The sequence below is a fragment of the Anas platyrhynchos genome, chromosome 1 (assembly GCF_047663525.1).
Source record: "Anas platyrhynchos isolate ZD024472 breed Pekin duck chromosome 1, IASCAAS_PekinDuck_T2T, whole genome shotgun sequence".
In the NCBI taxonomy this organism is placed as follows: domain Eukaryota; kingdom Metazoa; phylum Chordata; class Aves; order Anseriformes; family Anatidae; genus Anas; species Anas platyrhynchos.
In genome coordinates, this window is record NC_092587.1 from 31,372,293 (window position 1) to 31,390,398 (window position 18,106).

The following is an 18,106-nucleotide window of genomic DNA, read 5'->3' on the forward strand; positions in this document are numbered from 1 at the left end:
AGTTTTGAGAGTATTCCTTTCTATTTTAGGCAGGCTGAGCTTTTTGCTGCCAGGAAAAGCATGTGCCCGTCATAGGGAGTTGGGACTCAAGGCTTTTGATTTGTGGAGGTGTTACTCGTGTCATAGTAAGCAGGTAGAGGAGTGATTCTGGTCAGAACTGGGTCATCTATTGCAGATATTATTCCCTCTTTGTATATCTACATTGATCCAAATATATTTTTTATTGATGGGAGAAACATAACTTTTGCATGTACTTGCTTTTGATGGTGCAGTGAAAATGTAAGGTAACTTCTCACTTGTTTTAGATCTGTGTATATGGTGGGGGCTTTCAGGAACATAGCGTGGTTTGCAACACCATCCCCTTCCCTTACTCGGTGTACAGACCATTTTATTCACTCTTTTTGAGTCATGGCATTCATCATAAAAATGTTCCTTTCTACTTTAGGAAAAGCAGGGTTTGGTCATTTGTAACCCTTTTGTTAAACTGATAGCAGACATTTTTCAAAGTCTGGTGTCTTTGGAGTAACAAGGCTTGTGTCTTATTTCTCTATCTCAGGCTTCAGTTTATCTCCAATCTGCTGTTTGACCAAGTAGTCTTGAAAAATAAATTAGTATGTTACTGAAGAATTAGATTAAGATATGCATAGTTTGTTTGGGATAAAGTAATGAGCTTGTCTACGTTGTGGATTGGCTGAGGTATTAAAAGGTCATACCGTGTTAGCTGAGTCTGAATACTCCATGTCAGGTGAGGTTTTATGCATATAAGGGTGAAAGCTTTCACTGGCTTATTTGCAGTTCATTGCAGTATGAGTTGCTCAGCCTGTACGTCTAACTTGTAAGTTAGCTTTTTACTGCATTTCTTAAAGCTACTCTGTTATTTCAAATGAAATTTCAAATGAAAGCTTTGAGAGAAGGTGTGCATATGTATGCATGCAGGACTCAGTGTTTAAACAGTGTTCCCATTTGCTTACCAAAGTGTTACCTTTTATGTTTTCATATTTGATAGAAATGCCTGAAATGTACATTCTTAAATATTTGCCTTTTATGTCGCAAGGTAATGCAAAGACACTCAAATAATTCACTTGATGTGAAATATTTTTCAATGAATTTCTGAATTTTTTAAGGAACTAGGTTATAGGGGAGCAGAGAATACTTGGGTACAATGTGGTAGCAGAAGTAAAGGTGGTGGGAAGTGATAGTTGTGCCCTGTTATGTGTGTGTTGGCCATCTGCTAAGTCTTTGGAGCAGTGACTTGGAAGAGTGACTTGGCCTTGTCCATAGCAATGCTTGTGAGCAACATGGAACTGAGGAGAACACAGATAAGAGGTGAGCAAGTGAAAGAGAGGTCAGTGCTGTACCAAGGTAAGATAAAGTGAGTCAATGAATCATATCAAAACCAAGCAATGGTTCTCTCATGTGGTTTCAGTGCATTGCAAGCCAATGAATGGAAAGTGATGGTCGTATTTTTTTCGTTAAGAACGTAAACTATTGGCTTACTCTAAGGAAGGCAATTTTTTTTCTTTAAATGAAAGTTACTGTTATCATCCTACAGGGTTCATGGTGCTCTTTAAGTCAATAAATGAAATAATCCTTTGTTTAGCATGTAAATCAATTCTTTGTGGATACTAATCCTTGGAATAACAAAATGTCAGGGCTTGAAAATAGAAAGTTTGCAGTGTTTATATCCTTATGTGATTTTAAAAAACAGAAAGCCCGCTGGAATTTCTAAATGAAATGAGAAAGTGTCATTCATTTTCATTGCGCTTTTTATTGAATTTGACTTGGTCTGTTCTGGATGATTAAATCTGTTTCCTCGTTCGATTCTGTTTCCAGACAGCGTGGTTCAGCTAGAATTTGACTGGCATGAGTTGTTTTGTTTTGGTTTTTAACAAAAAAGTTCTGGAAAGCCGCACAGAGCGAGGAATGCCGTATTTTTCAGGATGTGTTTGTACGAATAACCCCTGTCTATCCTGTATCTTTGAGAGCACATGGTAATCTTGTATGGAGTAAGGTTAAAAGGTAAATGGCATGGTACTGTTTCTTTTGGCTATTGCATTAAAGTGTTTGACCTTTAGAAACCTATTTTTATCTGAGGCAGTAAACTGTTCTGCTTATCAAAAGAGACTTCAGCGCTCTCTTTCCATGCTGTTCTTATCCAAAACACACCGTATCAATTTAGCATCAGCAGCCTTTATCTGCAGCGGCTATTATTCTGCTTAGGGATGCAGCATTAAGAAGTTTATTTATATTGTAACAGTACATTTTATTCAATAAGCACTCTCATGTATGAATCTATGGGCTCCAGTTTCATTATCTAGTTTAGATCTGTTGTATTACCTCCTTATTACGGTGGTAATCTAAAATTCCTGCACCCAAAATGCTGCTTTTAAGGATCAGAGAATCACTGTAGGAATACAGTGATTATAAAACATGAAAGAAGGAGATTTAAATCCATGAAAGGAAGACTAAGTGCAGATTCAGTCTGTTAAAAGTTTAAGCAGTTTTCCAACGGACTGAAGAATTATACAGCTGGCAAAAGTTCATCAGTAAAACATAGCTTCATTACAATTGCCAAGAATTCTTGTTGCTTTGCTAAAACTAGGCCAAAATCAGCATTGCAGAAAAGAAAAATATAATTTTTTATTACATTACTATTAACGGTATTGGATTGATAGACTGGTATAGAAGGAGATGGTAGTGCTGTTTAATTTTTTTATTGATGCAATTGTTAATTTACGTGATGCTTTAGCATCGTTACTAGCAAACAAATACTGGTAGTATAATCAGCCTCCCTACTTTACAATGAGAGTAAATAAGGAATTTGAGGAAATAAATTGAAAAGGGCTGAGTGTAAAGCTCTGCTGTCCTTGTGTAAGCTTTACCTCCTGAGTAATCTCTGATACTTGTTGACTTAGTGAGTTTGTTACGTCACGCTGTTTTCATAATTTATAGATGTCAGGGATCACAGGAAGCTGCTCTAAGATATCTGAAGAATACAGAGCTCAAGCTCTAAAAACTTCCCCCTCCCATCCCACCAAAAAAAAAAAAAAAAAAGTGTTTGATGATCCCAGTTTTCTTCTGCAGGTCGCAATGCTTTTTATAACGACTGACTGAAACCAGACTCTGTAAGAATCAAAGCCTTTCAATGGATGCCAGAACCTGAAGACAAGCGAACACTTCAAAAAGTCACAAACGTGTTCACATACCTTGCCAAGTTCATTCCAGCTCTGCCCTCTGTCAGGTCGCCCCGTTAGACGACTTCTGGAAAGTGTTGGGTGTCACTGGGCTGAGCGACCCAGACATTCCTTCAGTGAGTTTGATGGGTAGCAGTTCTCGTGCTGAAATGCTGCAGCCGTGCTCGACTATCGCATTGCTACAGGCACGTAACGAGGAAACGGGAAGCCCGTGTTCTTAGACTCAGATCTTTTAAAATACAAAATAGGCTAATTTTTCACATGGAAAAATAGCTTGTGGTATAAAAACAAGCGTTTCCCAAGCTATTTGAAACAGCTGATAACTGTGATTCTTTGATTTTTCTTATGAGCTATAACTCCAGCTTACCCAATAACTGATGCAAAGTACTCTAGGATACAGCCAGTGGTGTATCCACGGCGTAATGCTGAACTTCTGTGTCCCCCTGGACCACAATTGGTAATCACTGCCTTAAGATATATGATTTACTAACCATAAAAGACAATTTCTGCTCCTTGTGGCTTTCCCTTTAGGGAGACATGTTTTCTGTTTTTACCAAATTTTGGATCAGATTTCTGCTTCCAGTTGAATTGCAAATAGATAGAATTGTGGGAACAGATTCAGGAGGGATGGTCTGAGTGTTGGATGCTAAAAAATACAGAAGGAAGGAAGATGTTTGCAATAAGAAATGAGGCTTCATCATATATCTTTTCTGATCTCCTCTCCCCTGCTCCCCTCCTAGCCTTTACAGGCTAAGCCAGCTTTATGTTCTGTCTCTTAAGATGCTTCATTTTTGACTGAAGATGCATGCTAAGATGCACACTTGTTTAAGCACAGATCCTGTGTGCTTTGTGTAGGTTAGGCAACAGCTCTATAGGATGTCCCAAATGAGCCCAAAGACTTTTAACCTACTAGGATAAAGCTAAGTGTCCTCTCTAGACATCATCGCTAGCTGCTCATCACCCTCTCACCCAAAACAGATGATTCCTCCCTGCAGCCCAACTGACATACTATGTGTGATGTAATCATGCTGATTTTGCCTAAAACTTAATTTTAAAAACCTAATTTTGAGAGCAGCCTTCCTTAGTGCTGGCTCACGAACCAGTGAGGTGGTGATTTCTGGCGTGGGGATGGTGACAGGTGGCAAGGGAAAATAGGCTCCTCAGCTGTCACAGCTGCCTATGGAAAAAGACACCATCCACAAAGTAGGGAAAATTATGGAAGGCTTAAAAAACAAAACAAAAAAACAACACAGCCTTAATTTACTCTTTTCTTTATTTATTTTTATATTTGAAATTAGCACTTGAATAAATGACAAGTGACTTCTTAGAGACAGAGACAGGACCATGACTTGGATGTTAAAAAAAAAAAAAAAAAAAAGCAGGTCCACTATTGAGGCACTAATAAAACTGATTTGTGAGGCTAATATAACGTGTGAAGTAATTCTAAACTTCTAGAAACCTTAAGGTTTAACATAAACTAAGTAATAAAATGTTGGTAATCTAAGCAATTGTTTTTCTTCTTGCAGCTGTTGCTTTTCCTCTCTGAAGAAGTTGGCCATTACATACAGTACTTCGCTTATTTGCTGGAGTATTTTCTTTATTCTGTGCATGTAATTAAAAGAAAAAAAAAAGTCTTATGGCATGCATAACTAAACCTGCTTTAGTGATTTATTTTTTAACCATTTAAAAAAATGAAACAAAAAGGTTGCTCTCAGGCAGTGATGGTGAGAGCCTTCTCGGTTAAGGCTGGTTCTTAAAGTCGTTGTTTCTCTAGCTTTTTGCTTACAGTAAGTTGCCAGTTAATCATGCAAGTGATCTGCTAGTTGTTCTTAATTAGAAAGTTTCATTTTTATTAATTTTAATTCTAAGTGCTCACTTACATTGTGCCATGGAAGAAGTTACAGGTGATCCACGCTCTTGACTAATGCCAAAACCAAGCCATTTTAATGCGGCATGTTGCATTCGAGAATTCTTGTAGCGGAGGGTGTTTGATGAAATTGAAAGCATGAAAACTTCTGTTGGGGAAAAGCTCATTCACCTCAAGGCACTTTTTGCTAAAAATTCATGCCCCATTGCTGATTTTGACTGCAACACAGTCCGTACATACAGATTGTAAACCTGCTGTACCTTCTGTATGAAAAAGGTGGTGTGTGTTTCTGATGAGAGAGGTTTCTGTTGTAATTAGTGCCATTAATATACAGCCCCTTCTGATGAACCTTAAATGAGTTACAGCTTTCCTTTATGGTCAGCGGACGTGGCTGGAAGCTATTAAAGCATTTTTAGCAAGAGAATTAACACAGACAAACAGAGTCTTCTGTAGATAAACTTCGCCCTTCCTGTTTTGGATCCAGCAATAAGTTTACCATGGAGCAAATTTAGGAAATAGCTTTCCATCAATTCTGTATTTTATAAATAAAAAGTTGCAGGGCGAGGTCCTTCCTTTGGCATAAAGCTGATTATTTCCTGTTTAATCCTGAACTCGTGCATTTTAAGCAATGGGATTTTTGAGTGTCCTTCAGAGAGAAGAGCTTTTAGGATTTCTGTTTAGTTTATGGTCCCATGAAAATGTGATTTCTGGACTTCGGCATCATTAGAGGGGAAAAAAAGGAAATTAATAGACATATAAATTGCTGCTCTTTGGGAGAATTTTTTGGGCTTACCTGCACATTTTTTGTAGCTGGACATCCTTAAACATGAGAGTGGACATACGAGTACATGAGCCGAAGAGGTATAATTGGTACGTCTACAAGAGATTATCAGCACTCCTAGTAAAGGTTAGGAAGTGATGAATTGTAACCGCTACGGACTATTCAGACTATTTCAGATTTATAATCTGCTGGCTGTGGGCACCCGCTTTCAGGGAGGAGAATATGTGAGGCAGAACTTAACCTCATACCGCTGCTTTACCTCGAGAGCACACCGGTTAAGACGTGAGGTAACACTACTCTCGTCCAACACATCTGTTGTAAAGGAGCCTAGGAAATCTAGGCCACACACAAACCAGTCTCGGAGGGCCTGTAGCTGGTGTTAGAATGCTGTTATTATGCGGTCCGATTGGTTTAGTAAAGAATTATCTCCAGTAAAACCATGTAACATAATCGTTCCTGCTCTCCCACGTGGGAGCTGCTTTTGCTTGGCTGAGCAAGACGTTTCTGGAAGAAGCAATAATGCACTTGCTTTGCCAAAATGTAAAACTAAATGAAGTGTATCGTTATGCACACTCGTGTTATATATCAATTCTCGCTCATTTAAGCGTTCGCTTCAAGTCCTCCACTGTAGTATTAAAAATTATTAAAGTAAATATATGGATTTCCTAGCGATATGTTTTAAGTAAACCTCTTTCTCCTTACTGAAAACTTGTTTGTAATAATTTCAGAGCAATGGGGAAGTGTTTAGAGAGTGGAAGCTTTCATAAATAAAGATCTGCTGCTGAACCTCCCCAGATATTAATGCAAAGGCCAGGAATGCAGGTTGGAGCAGGTTAAGGTTTATCTTGCCGTGTGATGCTGTGCTTTCCCCCTTCACTTCAACTTCAAGGAGACTTGAGACAGTTCCATAATTCTCATGAGCAGGCTTCTGAATGGCATCGACACAATTAGGCTCTGTTATGGTTGTGCAGAACGACATAGCCCCAGCCTACAGATTTGTCCTCGTTGTGTAACCGGAGCTGTAAACGCCGGCTGCAATCGGTGCGGACTCATCTTTTTAATTGCTTTCTGTGTTTTGTTGGTGTTGGCTCTGCTCGGGTGTCACCCAAAAGCTGCATGTTCCGTCTGGGGATTCCTTTACAAGCGCTGAGTAAACACACAAGGCGGTGTAATTCTTTGTTTGGGCAGTGAAAGGAAGAAGAAAAGAATTTGGGAGCAATGGTGCTCCGCTACGGAGGTGGTGCTTAGAAGCATTTCTGCTAGGAGGCAGAATCCTGCACAACAGAAGACACAGGAGGATGAGGCTGACATGTGTAAAACTTTTTTGTTTTTTTTTTAATTACACGTACAGGGATGGTGGCTGGGCAAGGCCACATGGCTTTGATATGCCAGCAGTGCGCTTCTCCTGAGCTACAGCACGCTCCACCCTGTGCGAGCCCCATGACTTCACTGTCAGTGCGGAGGTGTCACCAGGGGCGTGCTTTGAAGCAAAGGAGGATGCAGATGATTGCTTGAGCTTAAACTGGGGATAATGCTTCCATTGAGGTAACCAATTTGGCCTGCATGTTTTCTTCCCAGTGAATTACGCAGCATGGAACAGACCAGAGTTGTGTCTCAGGGCCCAAGGCAGCTGCTCAGGGATTTCAGCCTGAAAATGTGTGTAGACTCAGCAGAGGGTTGGTACAGACACAAACAGCTCCCCGCCCCTGGCACACAATTTTATAGGGGACTTTTCATCTCTCTCCATAAGAAAATACTAAAATAAAGTGGAGTGGGAAGCCTTGCGGTGGTGGTGTTTCAGGCTGCTTTTTCTTTTGCCAGATTAATCAAAGGAACAAATAATAACAAAAAATAAATAAATCGGGAGGTGCTGGGTCCTGGAAGCAGGACACCGTAGATCAGCCAAACACCTTGGTCCGTGCTGGGGAGCAGCCACTGCCTCCTCCGGGGCTCAGAGCAGGGCTCACATGCCCCCCACTTCTCGCCAGCCCCGGTTCTGGGGGACAAAGCAGGGCCCAAATCTGAATTCATACTCTTAAAATGATGGCTGTGTCAGCATCTTTTCCATGTGAGCGGCTTCTGGCAGTCCTTCCAGTCAGGTATTTAAATGCCAAAAATATGTTTTAACATTTCGTTCTGAAAGCAGATTAAATCTATTAAACCAGGCGTTTGAAACTTCCAGCGGGAAGGGGGGCAGAGCTGCCTTTAAGTGCAAATAACTGGAATATTTTCCATATCTCCAGTAAGTGCCAAATTAACATGAAATTGTTCATTATTTTATAGTGGATTAAATAACTTGTTTCCCCCAATTTGCATTTCAATGAATAACTGATTGGCCTAAAAACACATTGATTAGAGGGTACAAAAATTATTACGTGGATTCAAGGCAAAATCGTTAGTGCATGTGTAAAAAGGAATAGAATAGACTTGTTGGTATGTTATAATTAAAAGTTGCACGCCTATATTGGAACCAAGTATTAAAGTTGTTGTGCTTCAATTTAGCTTTTTGTACTGATGCAAAACAGTTTGTCCTGCTTGAAAACCAATTTAAAGGATCTGGATCTCAAGAGCTGTCTGCAGGGGCTCGATGGCAGTGGTGAGCACTGCTGGCACCGTGCAGCACTGAGTTTACAGAATCACAGAATTTCTAGGTTGGAAGAGACCTCAAGATCATCGAGTCCAACCTCTGACCTAAAAGTTTTGTGCTCATGAACAGAGCAGTCCGATTGCAGTGCCTCTGCAGGGATGAAAATGTCTGTGTGCTCCTTCAGCAGAGCGTTAGCTTGCTGTACTCGAGGAGAGAAGGCTTCGGGTGGTTTAATAAAGGCTAATTTGCATGGTTGAGAAAAATGGAAGTGTGTAAATTAAAGAAAAGTGGTTTGGGGAAGAGGTAATTGCTTTCAGAAGCTGGCTGTGGCAAGGAAGAGCCGTTGTTCCCAGCAGCATTGAGGTCACTGGATGCATACCAGCTTCCCGCTTCGCCAGCAGGTACGTGCACAGTTACAGCCTGAAATTTCATTGCGTGCGCAGTCACCTCACAGCCAGGTTTACAAATCCCTTCACCCAGCTCGCAGGCAGACTGGGGGAAACCTGGCGTGGAGGTGGCTGTGCGAACACAGGAGTGCTTTGTCAGCCTGTCGGAGGGCTGCGGAGGGGAAAGAAGCCCTTTGCACACCACCAGAGGGCTATAACCAACCAAGCCATCGGGGTGTAGCCGGGGGAGCAAAAACTGTTACCTCTGCAGAGGAGCCCTGGGGCTTCACGAAGCGAGAGGGATTTTGAGCAGTTTGCTCTTCCGTTAATGGGATATCTGTAGGGGATGTGGGACGGCGCTCAGCCTCGTGCTCTGCAAGTTCGAGCAGCGCCTCTGTCGGAAATCACAGAGCCACCAGCGAGCCCCTCGCCTCTCTCCTCGCACGGGGCATTTGATACTTGTGGGAAACGTCTCCCCAGTAACAGGAAAGCTGCTGCCTTCTGAAAGATAATGTATAAAATGAGTACTGGGATGATTCACAGATACAGGGCCCTGATTGCTGGGCATGTCGGATCTTCTCAAGGCGAGTTAGTATCTGAGGGTTGCAGGCTGTTTCAGGCGGTTTCTGAGCCACAGCCCTAACTCTTCCCCCATCTGAACTGAGCCTCCAGGGTCTTTGGCCTTCAGGTTCAGGGTGAGGAGCTGAGAAGAGCCACCTCTGAAGGTGAGCCCTGGCTCATGAGCACTGCTGGTGGGCTGTGGGCGTGCAGGGGCTGCTCAGAGAGCCCGCAGTTGTGTCCTGGTGCTGTGAGGGAGGTGGATGAACCTGTGAATGCAAGGAACAACAGGAACACTCAGAAAGGCAGGAAAGAGCGTGATGGAAAAGAGCAAGGAGCTGGATATGGCAGATTAAAGCATGGGCATCAATTTTGCTTGCTAAGTCATCACAGGCACTCAGTGGATGTGACCGTCACTGTGCCTGATGCCATGCTCGTGTCTGAGAGCAGAAGCACCGTCTTCTGTGCTGAGATGAATTTGCCCACGTCTTGCACGAAGCTGCTGAAGCCTCACATCCCCAAGTGTCTCAGTGATTCCTCTTCAAGGCGGTGTTTTTTATGTATTCATAACCCAAAAAAAGTGCCAGTGTCATTCATTCAAAACCACGTCCACCTCTTATATGAAGCATGTTTCTTGGACAGGTTCTTTCAGAAATGGGGGAAGGCTTGGTTGAATCCTTTCTGACACAGGAGCAATTTTCATCTCCCCCTTGCTTCTCAGCTGTGCTACCTATCTCCTGTGGCCACAGGAGACGCAAGCTGACGTGCAGCCTGGTGGCACCAGCCTTCCTGAGGGGTTTCCAGCGGTCAGGGAACTGCTTTTGTTTCGCTCTTCCTCAAGGGCTGCTGTTGTGCTTTGACCCAGCAGGCAGCTGGGCACCACGCAGATGTTTGCTCACTCCCCCTCCAGGGGATGGAGGAGGGAATTGGAGAAAGGTAAAGCTCAGGGACTGAGATGAAGACAGTTTAATAGGGCAGAAAAGGAAAGGAAACGTAATAATAATGATAATATACAAAGCAAGTGATGCGCAATGCATTTGCTCACCACCTGCTGACCAGTGCCCACCCTGTCCCTGTTCTGGCTGTGTTGGATTACCTGGAGACATCAAAAAGCTTTTCTGTGCACAGGCTGTAGAGCCGAGCTGCAGACACCACCACAGCCTGAAATAAGGTTTGTGAATATCTCCATTTTCACTTCCTTGTTTTTCCTGGCAACATCCCCTTGATTACCGTGTCTACCCATGGTGTTGAAACTAAGCTTTTTGGCCAGGTATGCAAGGCTTTGAGACCAAGACGTCAAAGAGTATCTGACTCTTCTGCAGACTGGTGTCCTGCAAGGAAGGAAGTCTTAACTTCTGATTTCTGTTCTCATTGCTCTTTGTTTATGTTGTCCAACAGCTCTGCTGTGCAAAATGCATGGGCAGCTCCAGAATAGTTTTGGAGAAGTACCTTGTGCTGTGCTAGGCATGGAAAGGAAATGATGCAGACTGACAGCGAGCAGGAGGCGTGTCATCAAGGTATTCCTGACCTAGGCATAATTTTCATCCACGCCCAGGGTTTGAAGGTACAACCAATTTTTGAATGGCTCACACGTCAGCTGAGCCATTCAGTGCATTTTTTTTTTTGGTTTAAGCCAAGACCATTGTTAGCTGATCACTGCAAAAGGCGCATAAGAAACGAATACAGTAGCTTCCAGGTGGTTGCTTCAGCTCCTCTTCACCATCAGAGGTTAACATCCCAAAGGTGAGGCAGAAGAAGAGAATCCGGAGTATGCTTCACGTCTTCTATGTCAGTATCATAAATTGTAATTTAAAGCACTGGTGGTGGTGCTTTGAGGTTGACTCTGCAAACTGCACAGGGGGTCCTCAAAGGTTTCATTCTGCCTGGGGAGTTCGGGGGCTTGGTCACCTCCAGCCGGTGGGCAGTACCTGGGGGACTGCAATCGGTGTGGCTCTAGCTGGAAGTGTGAGTCTGCTCAGGTCTTCAGCTACATCTGAACAGCTCTAACTGTGCAACTCTGGGGCTAGATTCCTCGAATATATGAAGTGTTTGCTAACATGTTGTAGGTGCATCACCTCTTCAGACTTGCCTTTAGAAAAAGGCCAAGTGCTTTTACAGAGACTAGCACGGCGAAGAGCTGATCTCAGCTGGAGCTTCTAGGCAATTATCGTGGAAGAATGAAAAGATGTTAAAATACCAGGAGAGTAATATAAACTAAGCATATTTGTGATCCTCAGAGCTCATGGGTACCCCATTTTGCTGACTTTGGAAAACTTTTCAGAGAACTTGAATTCAGTCTTTTCCTTCATAGGTAAATCAAGACTTATATATATATGATTTGTGTGTGTGTATATGATACATATATATATATATATACACAATATATATTTAGGAGTAGAACAGCTGTTTCTACTCCTCCCTAATCTGCTTGCTGGAGTGATGCACGTTCTTTCCATTATGCTGGTGCTGTAGCCGAGGTCAGAGAATAAAAGTAGGCTGTGGCCTGGGTAAATGATCACCCTATGCCTTTAGCTGTTTTCAGGATTACCTGACATATCCATCAGACAGAGTAATCATGTTGTTGGTATCATTCCCTTTCTTGTTTTTCAATATACAGGCGCTATTTCTTCTTTCCCCACACATGGAATCACTTTCAGGTTTCAGTGCCAGATGCTTACAGATGGATGTCCCGTGCTCTGAACTCAAAATCAGCATCAGCAGGAATTTTAGAGATATGGGTGTTTTGAAACCCAAAGGGTCACGAGTTCTTCCACTACTCTCTAACAGAAAGGTTTTTTTTTTGCTTTTTGGAGTCTGTTGTGCAGTTTCCTTTCCTCCTCAAGCATCGTTTCTCAGCTTATTTCCAGAAATAGCCTTCGTATCTTCTGTGGAGAAGATGGGTTTTAATATGCAAGGCCACCACCTTCTTCTTCAAGAGCTCTGAGTACTTTCACAGTTTTTTGGAATAGCTGATGGTATCGTTAAGCTGTAATTAATATTCTTCTGGAGTCGATATCCTTGTAATGGATAGTCTCATTTCCCTTCTGCAAAGCACGGTAACGTCTCCCTGAGAGCTGGTTTTCATGCACTGGCTTCAGAAACAAACTGGTTTATGAAGTTCTTTCCACTTCACAACTGTGCTTCACAGCTCCTTCGGTGGTGCTGATGCATCTGTTTTTAGAATTGAATCACCGAATCACATTAATTGGAGGGAAGTAATTTTAAAAGGGATCATTTCAGTGATGCAATTTACATTGCGGCTATATAAATAGGTTTATTAGCACAGCTGAGGAGGAGGCAGATTGCACCAGGAGGATCAGAATTAGCAACTGGGGTAGAAAGCTCGTTGAGGGAAAATGACTCAAGTGTTGTTACAGGAGCTGAGCTGTTTCCTTTGTTTTCTGTTGCTGGAATTGCCTTCCTGCTCCACCTCCTGCCCTCTTCCCCTATGTTAGGTATCCATTTCTTAAAGGCTTTTGTTCCAAAGTGCTGAAACCATTCATCTGCGGTATGAAGGTGTTTGCTTCCCACATCGGCGGCTAGCAAAGCGACTTCTCTGCCTCCAGACATGACGAAGATGATGGTGGCCCTCTTGGTTCTTCTTCCAGGCCTCTGCTGGGGAACTGTAGAAGGAAAACGTGCCCAGGCTGAGCAAATCTCTGTGTGCTCGGGGTCAGAGAATTTCATCTGGGTTGTTTCTTTGGGGAGGGTGAGAGGAATCTCAAGCAGCACTGCTTGCCATTCATTTGAAGACCAGCTAAAAGGACAGCGCTTCCTCCAGCTGCACCTCGGCGTGCCTTGTGGTGTGAAAGGGAGGGCAGTGTGCCTGTGCCCTCTGTTACTGCTGGGCTTCCACTTGTGTTGGTGTTGCACAGCGTGCTGTGAAGACTGCCCCTTACCAGGTCAGTTTACCTGTGGAAGGCCATTCACACATCCTTGGTCTGAACACTGAAAGGTGATAAAATAGGGCAAATAGACATGCAATAACAAAAACAACAACGCAAACCACCTTTTTGAACCATTTCCCCCAAAATATAATGGCAGTGGGAACAAAAAAAAAAAAAAGCTTTCAAAAATCATTCTGTGAAGGTGATAGCAGCAAGCCTGCTACAAGTGTTTGAAAAGCCGAGTTACCCAAAATGCAAAACCATCTGCCTGTCATATGGCTAATGACACACAGCAATTCTCCCTGGGTTTTTGCTTGGAAGAAGTCAGGAAAAAAAAAGAACTAAAACTTGCTCTGTTCTGAGTTTCTCTAAGCAAGCACCGTATTTCACTTGCTGTAGAAAATGGTCTTTGCAAGAGGCTTTGTTCCTTACTGATGTTTTGCTACCAGTGAACTAACCATACAAAGCAGGAAACAAACCCAGTCTCTGAAGAAAAAAACAAAACACCTTTTCCCACTGTTCCTTCATTCAGGATATTTTGCTCCAATTAGCTTTGGATTGCACTTGTCTTTTTGGCTTCACAGTCTCTCTTAAAATGAGCTTCTCCTAGAAGGTTTTCCTTTATTTGCTAACCAGTGTTTGAAAAATGGGTCTGGGTTTGAACTATTATTGAATCATAGAATATACTGTCAAACCTCTGACAACAATCTTTATTAATCACATTGTGTTAAGTTGTGTTTCTGAGAGTAATAAATAGAATTTGTGTGAAGAACGTACATATTTGTCCTGCTTCTCTGACATAAATATGCTTGGGCTGCCAATGACTAGTCAATATGAAAAAAGAATAGTGTGGTGGTGGGAGGGATTTGCTTGGATGTTTTTTTATTCTCTCTCTCTTTTTCCTTTTTTCTTTTTAATAAATTCAGGGAAATGTGCATATACAGTTGTATCATTTGTGTCTACAATTAAGATAAATGTGGGTGGAAAGGGTCACATATCTTTAAAAGAAGTTCTAACACAGTATTGAAAGATAGGCATACTTGGAGAAATATTAAAATCTTAGCTTTTTTTCCCTCCAAAAAATGTACAGATATACAACTGACTTGTCTTCATTCAGAAATCCATGGCATCTTTTAGAAGGAAAATGGTTAAAGAAAGCAAAATTGTATGAAAGCTTCCTCTAGCAGTTGTAAGACTTGGACATGTTCTTTTTTTGGTGATGTTTAAATTAATAACCCCAGCTGGAATTCGGAAAAAAAAAAATAAAAAAAAAATTGGAAGACTCCTACCAAGGTTTCTTTTATCCTTAACAGTTGAATCACCAATGCAGTCAAACTGTTTAAAGTATGGTTGTCAAGGACTGTGAGAAACTGTTGTCCAACAAACAAACAAACATAATCTGGTGAAAATATGTAAATGTGACTTGTATTTAAAGGATTATGAAAGATTGCAAGCGAAGTTACTATAGTACAGAGTCTGAGATTGCTAGGCATGCCACAGTTAAATTAATTTTACATATTTTACAAAATCTATTTTAGCATTTCCACTTTATTCTGCCATCGTTTATTTTACTGCTGCAAGAGAAACTTGCTCTCATTTTTGGCATTTCTTCCAATAACAGTTATTTCTTGTATTCAGATAGTTCTGAACTAGTTACATTTGTATTAAAGCCAGTGGAAAGAGAGGAAAAGGCAGGTATCTCTTACAGCTGGCACTCAGTTCACTCAGTTAAATCCAATATCCTTTGGTTTTGGCTCTGCAGTGGCTCCTAACCCGATGAAGGCCATTGGTGTGCTAACGTACAGTGTCTCATGTTTAATGGTTTTCTAAAATGTGTTCTTCCTAGGTCTACAGACAAGACTGTGAAACCTTCGGCATGGTAGTGAAGATGCTAATTGATAAAGATCCGTCGTTAGAGAAGTCCATTCAGTTTGCTCTGCGGCAGAACTTGCACGAGATCGGCGAGCGATGCATTGAGGAACTCAAACATTTCATTGCCCAGTATGATGCCGCCAACCAGGAGTTATCGGAGTCTTTCAAGGATGGCCCCTACTAAGGACAGAAATACAACTTCAGGTCTCTGCATTTTGTAGGCTGTAATACATAAATCTGCTTTCTGTGGGGAAAGAGGAGTTCCAGCTGGAGATCTCAACCCAAGGCCCGTGCTCCTTCACCACCTAAGACGGCTGTACCTTGCGCAGCGCAGGCTCCGCAGTTGTGCTCTTCCTACCTGTACTTCTTGACATAGATTCCTTTGAAAAGGAGCTTCTTTTCAAAAACGCCATATAGGGACAAACTATTTTTGCAACCTTTACACAGTTACCGAGGAAAAACTGTTCAGTCTGATGTATGTACACTGCTGTTTTGATGTTTGTAAGTGTAACTACAAAACGACATTTTTTATTAAAATAACATGAAGCAGCTCTTCGTTCCTCAACTTACGCAGAAATATGTCCTGGTTTCATATGTACGATAGGAAGGGAAGACCTGCAGAATTGCTCACAGCTATGATTTAAGTTATTTATTATAGTTTAATTTTGAACTTCACGTTCATTCTCTAAAATTGCACCAGGGGTTGTTCCTGGTCTTGGGCTGCCAGAGAAACCCTGCCTGCTTGATGCAATAAGTGATGTATTTTTTGTTCTACTTGCAGGTTCTGCAAATGCCTTTTATATTTTGGTGTTTTTTGTATCATAAGCCGTTACTAGTAAGCAGTATTATGTAGAATTAATTCCATTTTTCTGTTAGTATTTGCAACTAAATGTTTTCTGTTTTCTTTTTTTTTCTTTTTTTTTATTTCTTTTTTTTTTTTTTTTCTCACTATCCCTTACAGAGTGTAACTGCAGACAGACACTGAGCGAGGCAAGGTCTCCTCTTTTGCCTTTTTCTCCTTTTTGCCTTCTCACCACGTTTCGTGCATCAGTTTTAATAACTATGAATCTCTAATTGACAGGAAGGGGCAGGAATGTGGGGTGGCAAGGTGTGGCATGGGCTGTCTCTTTATTTAGTAACTCCAAGTTGCTTCAGATTAGGTATAATGTGAATGTTGAACCCTAAATAGGCCCCAAATTGATCATTGTTTCAAACCCAAATGATTCTGGGTAATGTCTGCAGCCAGTTTTGACCTGATAAGTTACTGGTAGCTGGGGAGAAATGGTTGAGTTAGAGTCAGGAGGCTGCCAGTGCTGTGTGGTGACGTTTTAGAGGTGAAACATAATTTAGGATTCACTGGTGGTATCCTGGCTGTTGATTTGTGTTCATTTAATGAGATCCTGTTTTTTATGAATGTTTGGGGAAGGGAGAATTGAATCATAATCACAAAGAGGTAAACATGAGTGTTTTGTATACGTTTGTATTTAGAAACTTGAAACTCTGTAACAGGACAAGCGACTAAAGCTCTCCCGTCCCAAAGTGCACGGTATTAAATGAAAAAGTCTCCGAATTCAGCCCCTTATCGAGTATCTCCTAAGGTTTCAGGGGAATGTTTTGCAAGAAAGTAAATAAAATGGCAGGGATTTTGCATGTCCAAGGTGCTGTATATATCACAGCATCTAGCACATGCAAATCTTGATACGGTGCGTTAAATGTCTATGTTACATCAGATGCCTGAGATGCCCGATTAGTTTTAATGTCAGCTGGGTGTGGTTTTGCAGTTGGCTTTTGTTGGGTTTCTGAGGAGTTCACGTTGCTCAGAGGGGGTGACCTGCAGCTTACCCCGCTGGGGGAGGCTCAGCGAGCCTCCTGGGTGCTAACTGCGGGTGGGAGAGAGGGAGGAAAGGCAACGTGGTGTGGCGCAGGAGCTAGACCTCAGCCACCCCTTCTGGCAACAGCCGGGCTTGCCAGGAGCAGTCAGGAAACCACAGGCAAATGTACATCGTGTTGCTGGGACAGGAATGTAACTGTCAGGGCTTCGCTGCTTGCCCGTGGGCAGGTCAGTCTTCAGGGTGTTACAGCGCAGTTTCTGCTTTGGGGTAGAAACACTAAAGAAAAAAAAAAAGCTGAGATCATGATTAATATATTTTTGAGTTAAAAGGTTTGTTATTGTACATGGTGTTAGGAGTCTCCTTTGTTTTCCTAGTGAAATTTAATCAGGTTTCTAAAAGTGGCTGATTTTTCAGGTGTCTTTCTAAAAAGGGACACCTAAGCCCCCAATACTCCTGTGTTGTTGTGGGGAGCTGATAGGTCAGTAAGGTATTTAGGGTGTCCTTAGTGTATTATTTTTTTTAATGGATTAAATTTTGCTCATAAACTGAGGAGACTTCTGATTTTTTAAAATAAATGCTATTTCTATGAAAGGTTTAATTCACATTCATGGGTGATGAGTAAGTGGTTTTTCCCTGTTTAGTACTTGTCATTACGTTGAATGCTCATGTCTGACCTTCTGTGATGTACTCTTCATGTTGATGTAAGTAAAATGTTACGCCACTTCACTTGAGCAAGATACATGGCTTTTACTCTTGCTTCCTGTAGGAATGAATACTTGGAGTTTGATTTTATAGCAATGTGCAACTTGTCCTGGGTCTCGTGTACAGCCTCAGTGGGGCTGCTGGAAAGGGGCAGGAAGACCACTGGTGGAAGGAGCCGGATGCTGTGCTGCAGGAATCTTGCTTTGTCACGTTAGGAGCTGCTGAAAACAAAACATATTCCTCGCACCCATCGGTGTGCAGATGCCCTTTGAAAGGGGAAAAGGAAAGGGAAGGAATGAAGAATGAAGTGTGGACATTCAGTGTTACCTGCTAAGACTGGAGCAATCTCAGAGGTGAGTTGGCAGCTTTGGGTGACAGTTAGGGTGAAGATCAGCAATGAGTCACAACGAATAGAAGAGGAGTTAATGCTCCCCATGAAG

General features: G+C 42.0%; 1 protein-coding gene across 6 annotated transcripts in view; it reads left to right on the top strand.

The window, feature by feature from the left end:
* Positions 1–17,701, top strand: part of PPHLN1 (periphilin 1) — a 71,837-nt gene extending 54,136 nt beyond the window's left edge. For 2 of the 6 annotated variants that reach the window (XM_027457023.3, XM_027457031.3), the window contains exon 10: positions 15,107–17,701. In XM_027457023.3, the coding sequence (XP_027312824.2) occupies positions 15,107–15,316 (210 nt within the window). In that variant the 3' untranslated portion in view covers positions 15,317–17,701. Of the gene's footprint in view, positions 1–1,833; positions 1,867–3,084; positions 8,431–15,106 lie in introns of those variants that run through there. The other 4 variants (XM_072034024.1, XM_027457025.3, XM_027457040.3 and 1 more) reach the window with 4 other exon arrangements.
* Positions 17,702–18,106: the final 405 nt, after the last annotated feature.